The following is a 12,560-nucleotide window of genomic DNA, read 5'->3' as shown; positions in this document are numbered from 1 at the left end:
AAGGCACTTTTCATCAAGTACTAATAATCCAATAATAAAAAAAAAAAACATCTGATAAGTATGTTTGGTGTTTAGGAAAGTACAGCCAATAAAGTGTAACAAGTGTGTAATCCGTCTCCCTTGTGGCCAAATAGCTAACACAGAAAGGAGCCAAGCACAATAAATCCATTTCATGCGGTGATTAATATTTCTCTCATTCTCAAAAAAAAATATTATAAGAACTAAGATTGTGACTGAGTAGGTAACACTTGAGTCAAAGAAAACCAGCTAAGGACTGTTCATGGCACAGGCTTTGAGGATTTGTTACAAATGTAAAAAATATGAAGAATAAATATTTTCTTTTGTATGAAAAACTCTATTTCTCCCAGTTGTGGAAGAAATACCACGAGACAGAGTCCAAGCTTTTTTCCTGTATTTTTCTCTCCAGCAACGAAGCAATTAAACCAGGCTTAGCCCTCATACCTAGATCTCAATCTTCTATTGGCTGGTAATAGAGTATCCACAGAGCCAATAGGAGCTGAGGTTTGCTGGCAGTCACGACTAAAAGAGAATGTTGGATTGTTTCTCCATTCTAATGTTTTAATACTATTGGCCATATTTATAACAATTAGTTCTGGGATGAAGTTATACATTTGGAGTAATGACGTAGAATCCACAGGAATGTTATCTGCATCTCCAAAGTTGAACCAGAACTGGTCATTATTAATATGACCTATATCTATCAAGGGCTGTAAGGATACTTCATAATATGGGATTCGGTTCCTAACAGTTTGTATTAAAAATTCTAACAGCTAACGAGCAGCGACTGAGTTAAGTCAACCTGCAGCTGACACAATAGCGTGTTTTTTTTAATATAATGTACGGTATGCATAAATGATACAGAACATGTTAACAACTCTCTAAGGGCTAAATGTACAGTACACGTCACTATAGCACCAAGAAGATCAGGGCCGGCCTTTGGGGTGTGCGACCTGTGCGACCGCACAGGGCGCCACACTCCAGGGGGCGCCGCCGCGGGGTCCGCCGCCGCCGCCGCAGCGCGGTCCGACGCCACTGCCGCCGCGGGGTCCGCTGCCGCCAGTATGGGGGCACCCGGCACCCCTCCAGATACGGACAGTAATGTCCGCCGCTGGAGGAGCAGGCTCGCAAGGGAGCAGTATCGGAGGTCTTTAACAGACCTCCGATACCGCTCCCTTGTGATCCCCGCGGCAAAAGCTGCTGTGCGCCGGGGTTTGCTGTGAGATCCCGGCGCACAGCACTGAAGCCGCGCCCACCGGTCTCCGTGCCCTCTGACCCGGAAGAAGAGAAGACAGAAGAACTAAGAAGAAGAGCGAAGAGGAGGCAAAGAAACTGAAAGGTAGGAAAGCATAGAGTGACAGTGAGAGTGGATTGGTGTATATGTGTGGATTAGTATATATGTGTGGTTTGGTATATATGTGTGGTTTGGTATATATGTGTGGTTTGGTATATATGTGTGGTTTGGTATATGTGTGGTTTGGTGTATATGTGTGGATTGGTGTATGTGTGTGGATTGGTATATATGTGTGGATTGGTGTATATGTGTGGATTGGTGTATATGTGTGGATTGGTATATATGTGTGGATTGGTGTATATGTGTGGATTGGTATGCGTGTGGATTGGTGTATATGTGTGGATTGGTGTATATGTGTGGATTGGTGTATACGTGTGTGGATTGGTATGCGTGTGGATTGGTATATGTGTGGATTGGTGTATATGTGTGGATTGGTATATATGTGTGGTTTGGTGTATATGTGTGGATTGGTGTATATGTGTGGATTGGTATATATGTGTGGATTGGTATATATGTGTGGATTGGTGTATATGTGTGGATTGGTGTATATATGTGTGTGTGGATTGGTGTATATATGTGGATTGGTGTATATGTGTGGAGTGGATTTGTGTATATGTGTGGATTGGTGTATGTGTGGAGTGGATTGGTGTATATGTGTGGATTGGTGTATGTGTGTGGATTGGTGTATGTGTGTGGATTGGTGTATATGTGTGGAGTGGATTGGTGTATATGTGTGGATTGGTGTATATGTGTGGATTGGTATATATGTGTGGATTGGTATATATGTGTGGATTGGTATGCGTGTGGATTGGTATATATGTGTGGATTGGTGTATATGTGTGGATTGGTGTATATGTGTGGATTGGTGTATACGTGTGTGGATTGGTATGCGTGTGGATTGGTATATGTGTGGATTGGTGTATATGTGTGGATTGGTATATATGTGTGGTTTGGTGTATATGTGTGGATTGGTGTATATGTGTGGATTGGTATATATGTGTGGATTGGTGTATATATGTGGATTGGTATGCGTGTGGATTGGTATATATGTGTGGATTGGTGTATATGTGTGGATTGGTATATATGTGTGGATTGGTATATATGTGTGGATTGGTGTATATGTGTGGATTGGTGTATATGTGTGGAGTGGATTGGTGTATATGTGTGGATTGGTGTATATGTGTGGATTGGTGTATGTGTGTGGATTGGTGTATGTGTGTGGATTGGTGTATATGTGTGGAGTGGATTGGTGTATGTGTGTGGATTGGTGTATGTGTGTGGATTGGTATGTGTGTGGATTGGTGTATATGTGTGGAGTGGATTGGTGTATATGTGTGGAGTGGATTGGTGTATATGTGTGGAGTGGATTGGTGTATATGTGTGGATTGGTGTATGTGTGTGGATTGGTGTATGTGTGTGGATTGGTGTATGTGTGTGGATTGGTATATATGTGTGGATTGGTGTATATGTGTGGATTGGTGTATGTGTGTGGATTGGTATATATGTGTGGATTGGTGTATATGTGTGGATTGGTGTATGTGTGTGGATTGGTATGTGGGTGGATTGGTATATGTGTGGATTGGTAAGGGTGTGAGAGTGATGGGTGTTATGCTGTACCATTTCCAATGTATTTTTCATTATATAATTATGCTGTAAAGTACATCATAACTCCCATCACTCTATACTGTTCCATACAGTGGCAGATCTGGGAGGCAGAGGCCTTACACCCTCACCGCAGGACTTCTGAAAGGTAAGTGAACTTCAAAGAGGGAAAGGGTAGATAGGAGGGGGTAGATAGGGAGAATGGAGTGAGACGGGGTACATAGGGCAATCATACTCCTATCATGCCAAGTAGTCTACGAGTACATCCTGGAATCTGCGGGCATGATAAGAATGTGATTGCTGTTAATCATATATATATATATATATATATATATAAATATTGTTATTTAATTGTTTTGTTATGTGTTATGGTGTGTGGGGGGGTCATATTCGGTTTCGGCCAGGTAAATGCTGCACTTTCGGTTTCAGTCCAGAATTTGTTTCGGTGCATCCCTACTACTAAGCCAGACAATGAAGTGGTAGGCCTACACCACATCAATGTTTGGCGTAGTACATAGTGTTTGGGGTTTTGTTACAAGTTTTGATTCCTTTCTTTTTTTGGGATGGGGGGGCGCCAGACGAGTAGTCCGCACAGGGCGCCAGAACACCTAAGGCCGGCTCTGAAGAAGATAACCAGTGATTTAAAGTGAATGCAAGGAATTTTTTCCATATGAGCACATTATGTTTCTACAGAAAAAGGAATCTATCCCATTTGTGTTCTATTAATCAACCCGCTGAAATTATCCTAGATGAAGCACCCTTTGTGCACCAAAACAAATGCCTTGTGGCATTTCATTACATGACAAATATGTTTTACAGTCCATCTGTAACACAGGGGCTATGGAAATGCAAATATGACCCAATGTCTACAAGGTCAATTCTATAATATGTTTACACAAATTACAAAATCCTTAACCATTACACAGATAAGGTGGAACATTTTTGATGATTATCCTATATGAAGAAACTGTTTAAGCAAGGTCTGGCTGCTACATCTAAAAGTTTCCAATTTGCATGAAGACAATGTTACACTCACAAGAGGTCAATACTGAACTGTCCTCACCGACAAATGTCGGAAATGGAAAATGTTCCCTACAACCATGTAAATGTTCGCCAAAAAAGCGCACTCCTGGAAACGGCAAGCTTCTTTGTCTAACAGCTACGGTAATTGAAATGTCATGTTCGAGTCCTGCTTTAGAAGTTTTTATTTAGCCAAGTCTAAAAGAAATAGGCAAAATAAAGCTAAAGCAACATTGACTGTCCAAAATTGGGTGACCTTTTTGTCTTACAATCTCATATACCTACCAAGTGTCCTGTTGTCTAATGTAGCTGCCCCTCTGTCCTGTTTTTGTGGGCAGCAGAGACCATAGGCCAGTTGGGGAATCTCCCAGACCCATTTTCTCCATTACTGCTAAACAGGAAGAATATCTGCTGAAAAAGTACTTTATGTAGTTCTTTTTTCATGCGTTTAATCTAACTAAATGGTTAACAGACTGAAAAAGAAAGGACAAGCTTGCTTTATTTAGTGCATTCTACTCATAATGAAGACTTTAACTTTTTAATTTTCTGATGTTTTAACAAGCCAAAAACATTCAACACATATTAACATATAATTTGTTGCACTAACTAGACAGATGCCCAATTTGGAAGAACTTCAACATCTTATTGCAATTTGTTTATAAAGTGACAACATACTCCAGAGAAACCAGATTATAAATGAAGTGAGAAATGACACACGTCAAGCGAAGTGCTGACAGCCCGGCTTGTAAAAGAGTATAGTCTAGGGCGATTTCAGGGCAACAGCTGGGTAATAAGGACAAACATGTTTCTTATGAGTTTTGGCTCAGCCTTTTCATATCAATCTGACTCTGGTGTGTGTTGATGTCAGAAGGTATCAAGTAGACTTCCTTGTTGCCCTGTTATATGATATGAAACACATGCCATGCAGCACTAAGCAGGATTGGGCCTTAATTGAGCATGTGATTACATGAAGTTCTTAGCCACGTTCTATGTGAGGGCCATTCAAGCGTGAAGTACAGTAAATTGCACCAGATACGGTAAAGCTGGGCCCAACATATTGTATCAGTTATCACATTTTGACATCGTTGGTTCTCATAGCAGGTAAAAGAAGTAAGTGATTCAGGACTGGCACTTTGGGGAAAAAATATTCACGACTCAAGGATTGCCATAAGTGACTAGTAACTTTATGAATGTCCTGAAGTTGCTTATTAATTACAGAATTGGAGCTTTTCATTTTGTTTAACTACCACTCCCAATATTCTCAGCCTGCCTGGTGGCTATCTGCAAAATACAATGCATGTTAAGCCCACTCCATACTGTTGCCTTGGCCAAGGCATCCCTCCTTAGCATGAAATGTTGGCAACGGCGACGTTGTGTTTTATAAATATTGTTTTCAGAGATATTAGAATGCACAAACTTTGAAGTTTACCCTCAGCTCCTGCAATTCTCAGCCATCCAAAACTAACCATGGATCATGGGAGTTATAGTTTAACACCACCTGGAGATCTACTCGCCATTACCTTCAGTTCTACATGATTCTACACACAAAATATTTAAAAAATATTTAGAAAGAAAACTAGCCCCCCAGGGGTTGAAGTCCTGGAACAAAATAATCTCTCATTTTTAATAACTTGTAATCCCTTTCCCAGACATAGTGTGAGCACCATTCACTGGAAGAAAAGTTCCCTCTTTCTCGTCATTAACTGGCTAAAACTTTTTAGTGTTACTCCAAAAACCAAAAGATGCCATTTTTGGTTCAGGACCCAAGAATTTTATTTTAGGTTCTCAGACAATGACATCTGTGTGTGTCTCTCGGTTCACTCGAATTCCTTGCCTGGGTGTCACCGCGCTACCTTTAATCATGCATACAGTAATAATGAAGACTGATTAGGAAATATGTAACTCGAAGCAGCAAACACAAAACATTCTGCATTCTTTCCAATATTTCCATTGCAAGTATAAAGCAGGGAAAAAAAGCTTGATACACCCCAGGTTTCATTTAACTGTGTTCATGCAAGCCTGATGATTAGCACTTCCAAAGTGTAGTGACGTAGGTTAGATGGTAAACTTGAAAACGCAATCATGGGATAATGATGCCCATAATGTGCATCATCTGTGCTTATATAAAAGGATTTAACAAAGATCTGTTTTGTCATGTGATGTTTCCGGTTTCATTTTAGATCACTATAGAAGAGATCAGAATATGAGAACACATGCTCCATCTGATGACTCCATCAGCTATTTATTTCATCAGAGTAGGGGTTCCGTCAGATAATATTCCAACAGATGCTACACCAACCTGTTTTCTTGTTTGGACTCAGAAGAACTGCTATCTGCCAGAAGGTATCTGCCGTAGGACTCAAAGTAGGACCGTGATAAACATGCTCACACAGAACATTAATTGTAATCAGTTGTATGATAAAAAAAATAAACATTTTTGTCACATACCAATTTAGTATTTCCAGCACAAATTATGAATGAAACATAATTTTTACTTCAGTAAGTATTTTTGGAAGGATATGGGCTTTTGACAGTACTAAGAATGATGTAATGCTGTATTTAGTTAGAAAAGGGTTAATTTCAGCAGAGCAGCACATTTACTACGCCGTTTTTGCAACATGAGAAATGTTAAGAGTCTGTCTGAGATTAACTACATAGACTTATTCTTTACACGGACTCTGAAGTGGATTGGGCTACTACTTCAAATAAGACCGTGATCTTGTATTTCTTGTGAAAATGAAAGTTTACCACGTCAAAATGAGATTTTTCTCGGTATCCTTATCTGCTATGAAAACACTGAATCTTAGAGACCTTGGAGGATCTGGAGTTAAGCATTTGGACAGCTAATGATCCAAATCACTGAAATTAGTACTGGGTTTCATGACCGAGTCCAGAAACGTGAGACAGACAGTAACACGCGCACATCATGCACCGTTAAAAGCTGCACAGAGAATTAAGAGAAAGACTTTCACGTGTAATGCCAGGGTAGGGTTTAAGCGGTGTCTCTTTAGCTTTGGAAAGGTTTACTTGCATTTAAATTAAGTCTAACTATAGCCGGGATCATCAAGAACAGAACAGAAAGTGCTAGGGAATAGGGACTAAACAGCTTCAAACAAAGAGAAGCAATACCTTATCACGGGATATTCATGATAAGTTACTTTAGAGCCTGAGAACGTGGAGTTAAAGACGGCTGCTCCCATAGTCTACACATATAAATAATGCTTATTTTCATCAGTAAACACAATTACATAGCTTCATCTGGTAGACTGGGCCATAAAACGTAGAATTTGGAAACAAGACAGACCTGCTTTAAGAGCTATTTGTTTATTTAAAGAAATGCAAAACTACTATAAAACTTGATTGTATGGAAAATGCTAATGATAACACAGTGAGATTTCATAGACAGAATACTTTACACAGACAGAAATATTCATCTAGAGAGATGATAGATGTGGGTATAAATAACAAAGCGTACAGATATAGTCAAGGTTTCAATTACCGACAGCCTTAACTAATGCCCTGCCAGGGTAGGGTGACACAATGCAATGCAGATCCACAAAGGGCTTTCTCCATCCGAGAATAAGATAGATATTTTGGAAAAAAATACATTTAAATGTTATTATCTCCAAGAGATAAACACTGGTACTGATTCATGAATTAGATTTTACATTTTTATAAAGAATGCATTATTTTGAGTCCATATATACAATATATAGCTACAAAAGCTCAATAAAAGATAGACAAAAATATCCATCTAGTGCGATGATGGATGTGGGTATAAATAAAGAAGAATGCAGATATAGTCAAGGTTTCAATTACTGAAAGTCTTAAATAATGCCCTGCCAGGGTAGGGTGACACAATGCAAGGCAGGTCTGTGTGACCACAAAGGGCTTTCTCCATCCAAGAATAAGCCAGTGAACAAGCTGCCTAGAAAAGTATCTTGACAGTTCTCCTAGTTGGTGGTCTGATGCGTGGAACAGTTTAAACTTTGGAAGCGACACCTCAAGTGTCAGTTAAACAGAAATTCTTAATTTCTGTAAGAAAACCAAATCCTTCATAGTAGAATTCTGGAAAGAAATGATTGCGGTAGGTAAAACAGTGTACCACCAACAAAGTGAGAAATAAAAACATGGAACAAAACCTTATTTCACTTGATTCCATTACAGTTTGAAGGCAGCAATCACACAGCTGCAGACACGACTCTCCATTCCTTCAGTTTGAGAACATTAAAAAATAATCAGTTAAAATAATATTTTAAATATAGAATGTTGTGAAAATATGCAAAATTTTACCGCCTCTACCAGTTACCACTAGAACCAGGGTTCCTTCTAGGGTGAGCACTACAGCAAGGAATCAGTTAAAGTTAGTACATGTTGTACCTATGCAAAAGTGTTTTTTTTTAGAATATGCCCCTTCTTAACAGTATCACTGCTCATCTTAGTGGAAAAACTAGACTAAAATGACACACACCGTGTTAGTAAAGGTCATATGGCTAGTCAATATTTGGCTGCTTAAGCACACATGGATATAAATGTACCCTGCTATTACAGAGCAAGTGTTTTTATATTTAACAGCATTAAAATGAGTTGCTATAAATTGAATGGAAGCTCTGTTAGAGACTGCTATAAATACATTGTCTTCTACGACTCCTTTTGATCGACGTCTCACTTGGTTTCTTGGTAATCAACCACAACAGCCAGGTACAAGTTTCGGCTGGCATCTGCATAGTTCAACCTGGTTTATCTTATTAATGTATTAACCAATGAGATCTGCCCGGCCTCTAAATTCATGTTATTAATTAGAAAAAAGGATGCCATCTAACTAGCATTTTACTGCCAGACTTGTAAACGGAGGCCTGTAGTTGAGTGTTGAGAGAGAGTTTCAGAAATTTGACAGGGTAACTTGCCTGCAATGAATATCTTCCAAACATCTAAAACAACATTTCTCAAATGCAGCCACCACACTCATCCGTGGCCAGTATGGGAGGCCATTGTAAAAATTGCAGTATATAGTAAGCACATGCAATTTTCCAGTGTGGCCATCAAAACATTGATGTGCCTGCATGGATCAGAAAAAAATCTTTCTAAAGAACCCCAGAAGAGCTATGATCACCTCAGCAAATTATATAATGATCCTTGTATATAAAGCTGATCCTTGCAACCACAATGTCTGAAGAACCTCCGGCAACACAGCATCGTAGGGATATTTAGATTATCCACACTAAATTGAAACACAGTGTATGTAATATTTTGGAAGAAAAACACATTTAAATGAGAGGGATAAACACTGGTACTGATTCATAAATTGGACTTTACATTTCTATTAAAAATGCATTTTTTGAGTTAACATATACAATATAAAACTACAAAAGTTAAATAAATGATTTTCACACACATGTAAACATGGACCAGTTCTTACTTGACTCTCCGTTTTAATATAAATACATTAGCTAGTGAGAACTTGAAATACTGAGTCTGTATAGATAGGTGAGACAAACTGTCCGTGTGTCCTGTATCCAATTTGTCTTTTCTATGTGAATTATTTGTTGTTGGCCACCTACCTGATCATCAAAACGATAAGTAAGATACTGCTCGCCAGTTGTATCTTCCAGGAAACTTCCCTGTGGGGACAGTGCAAATTCAGGCAGAAAGTACGCTCCTTGAGCCTGCTCTGCTGCTGCGGCCTAATAAAGCAAATAAAAGAACAAATGTGTGAATGCAACAAGGAATGGATGTATAAGGATATGCTGTATATGTACAATTAACATCACTCTACTAATACGAGGATCGGTAAATTATACTGTATAAGAGTAGAGAAAATAATATGCACCATATGACTCAAAAACTCATTACTCTCTCCAAAAATGCTGAAACATTCCATTAATTTAGTATCTAGTTTCTCTGCAAAGACAATAATGGGATCCTACCTAAGGCCATCCATCTACAAATGGCTTCCACCTCTTGCTCACCACATTGAGATATTGTCCCTAGTCCCTAGTCACCAACTCTCCACCTTCGTGGAGTAAAGAAGTCCCTCTATAATGGTTTGATATTTTAAGGGAGGGAAGGGGCCCCTTTTCACAACTGTTTAATAATTTTATCAATTAATATACTTTTAGAACCACAAAGAGGCACACACAATATTTAGACCAAACACAACGCTTTTGTACCATTGAAATTGTGCTATCCTTTTTTTCCAATTAAAAGAATACATTAAAAAAAAAGTCCTCAACTCCTGTGTATCTTCTTTGTTATGTAGAAGATTTGAGTGCTTATTAAGCTAACAAGTTTATAATAATAATAACCTAATGATCCAAGGTATGGTAATGTGCAGTAGAATATATCGCTTGGCCCCTAACTGTGTGTGTTTATATACAATTGATGTAAAAAGTCTACACATTCCTGTTAAAATGCCAGGTTCTTGTGAATTTAAAGAATGAGACAAAGATAAGTCATTTCAGAACATTTTCCACCTTTAATGTGACCTATAACAAACAATTCAATTGCAAAACAAGCTGAAATCTTTGAGGGGGGGGGTTTAAATAAAAACTCACAATAACCTGGTTGCATAAGTGTACACACCCTTAAACTAATACTTTGTTGAAGCACCTTTTGATTTTATTACAGCAATCAGTCTTTTTGGGTAGGAGTCTACGCCCACTCTTCTTTGCAAAAGCGCTCCAAATCTGTCAGATTGCGAGGACTCTTCAGATCTCCCCACAGATGTTCAATTGGATTCGGGTCTGGGCTCTGGCTGGGCCATTCCAAAACGTTAATCTTCTTCTGGTGAAGCCATGCTTTTGTAGATTTGGATGTGTGATTTAGGTCGTTGTCATGCTGAAAGATGAACTATATCTTCAGCTTCCTAACGGACGCCTGAGAGTTTTGTGCCTGGTATTTGGAACTTTTCATAATTCCCTCCACCCTGACGAAGGCCCCAGTCCCAGCTGAAGAAAAACCGCCCCAAAGCATGATGCTGCCACCACCATGCTTCACTATGGGTATGGTGTTCTTTGGGTGGTGTGCAGTGTTGTTTTTGCGCCAAACATAGCTTTTGGAATTATGGCCAAATTATGGCCAAAAAGTTCAACTTTTCAACATAACACATTTTCCCACGTATTTTTGGGGGGACTTGATGTTTGTTTTTGCAAACTTCAGCTGGGCTTGGATGTTTTTCTTTGTAAGAAAAGGCTTCCGTCTTGCCAACCTACCCCATAGCCCATTCATATGAAGAATACAGGAGATTGTTGTCACATGTAGCACGCAGGCAGTACTTGCCAGAAATTCCTGCAGTTCTTTTAATGTTGCAATAGGCCTCTTGTAAGCCTCCCTGACCAGTTTTCTTCACGTCTTCTCATCCATTTTGGAGGGACGTCCAGTTCTTGGTAATGTCTCTGTTGTGCCATATCTTCTCCACTTGATGATGACTGTCTTCACTGTGTTCCATGGTATATCTAATGCTTTGCAAATTCTTTTGTACCCTTCTTCTGACTGATATCTTTCAACAATGAGATCCCTCTGATGCTTTAGAAACTCTCTGCCAGGTTGCTCTGAGATGCAACTAAGCAAATCCTACTAGAACAGCTGGACTTTATTTGTGATTAATCAGAGTCACTTTAAATGATGGCAGGTGTGTAATGACTTCTATTTAACATGAGTTTGAAAGTGATTGGTTAATTCTGAACACAGCCCCAGTTATAAGAGGGTGTGCACACTGATGCAACCAGGTTTTTGTGAGGTTTTTTTATTATTATTTTTCCTCCTCAAAGATTTCAGCTTGTTTTGTAATTGAATTGTTCACGTTATAAGAAGCTCAAATCCATATTAAATCCTCTGTTTTTACAATCATAAAAATGTATCATTTTGGCTTCAAATGTCTTTCTTTCTTGGGTATTTTTGAAATGACCTCTCAGTGTTTTGATTGTAAGGTCATATATGGAGTGACCTGTTTGGGTGAAGTGGTGCCCAACTGGAGTGCAAAGGTTTTCTTCATCATGATGGTTGATGGAGTATCTGTGCAGATTCATCCTTTTATTGAGTTGCTGGCAGGTTTCACCGATGTAACACCCTATAGTACATTTGGTGCATTGAATCATGTATACAACATTTTGTGAAGTGCATGATTATGATCCTTTAATATTGTATGTCTTGTTGTTGTGGGTGGCTGTGTTGCTGTTACAGATGTGTTGGCAAAGTTTGCCTCTAGCTTTGTTGCATGGTTTGCTTCCATTATCTGTGTGTGTTGTTTCAGTATGTAGTTTGCTACTAACCAGCTTTTGTTTGAGGTTAGCTGGTTGTCTGAAGGCCAAGATGGGGGGTTCAGGGAAAATTTATTTTAACACCTCATCCTCTGCCAGCATTGGCTGCAGATCCTTGATGATTTTTCGGATCTCTTCTAGGGCAGGATTGTATGTGGCTACTAGAGGTATGCGTGAGGATGTTTGTTTGTCTGTGTATTGCAACAGGTGTTCACGTGGTGTTTGTAGAGCAGAGTTAATTTTCTTATTGATGATCCTAGGTTTGTATCCCTTTTGTTTGAGTGTCTCAGACAGTGTTTTTAGATGCATGTCTCGGTCATCAGTGTTGGAGCAGATGCGGTGGTACCTGGTGGCTTGGCTATGGATGC

The 12,560-nt window shown here is 39.2% G+C and overlaps 1 protein-coding gene across 2 annotated transcripts in view; it reads right to left on the bottom strand.

The window, feature by feature from the left end:
- Nucleotides 1-12,560, bottom strand: part of ADAMTSL3 (ADAMTS like 3) — a 192,766-nt gene that overhangs the window by 133,213 nt on the left and 46,993 nt on the right. For both annotated transcript variants that reach the window (XM_053465435.1, XM_053465436.1), the window contains exon 3: nucleotides 9,496-9,618. In XM_053465435.1, the coding sequence (XP_053321410.1) occupies nucleotides 9,496-9,618 (123 nt within the window). The remainder of the gene's footprint in view (nucleotides 1-9,495; nucleotides 9,619-12,560) is intronic.

Source organism: Spea bombifrons, chromosome 4 (genome assembly GCF_027358695.1).
Source record: "Spea bombifrons isolate aSpeBom1 chromosome 4, aSpeBom1.2.pri, whole genome shotgun sequence".
Classification (NCBI taxonomy): Eukaryota; Metazoa; Chordata; class Amphibia; order Anura; family Pelobatidae; genus Spea; species Spea bombifrons.
This window is presented reverse-complemented; position numbering and strand designations above follow the sequence as displayed.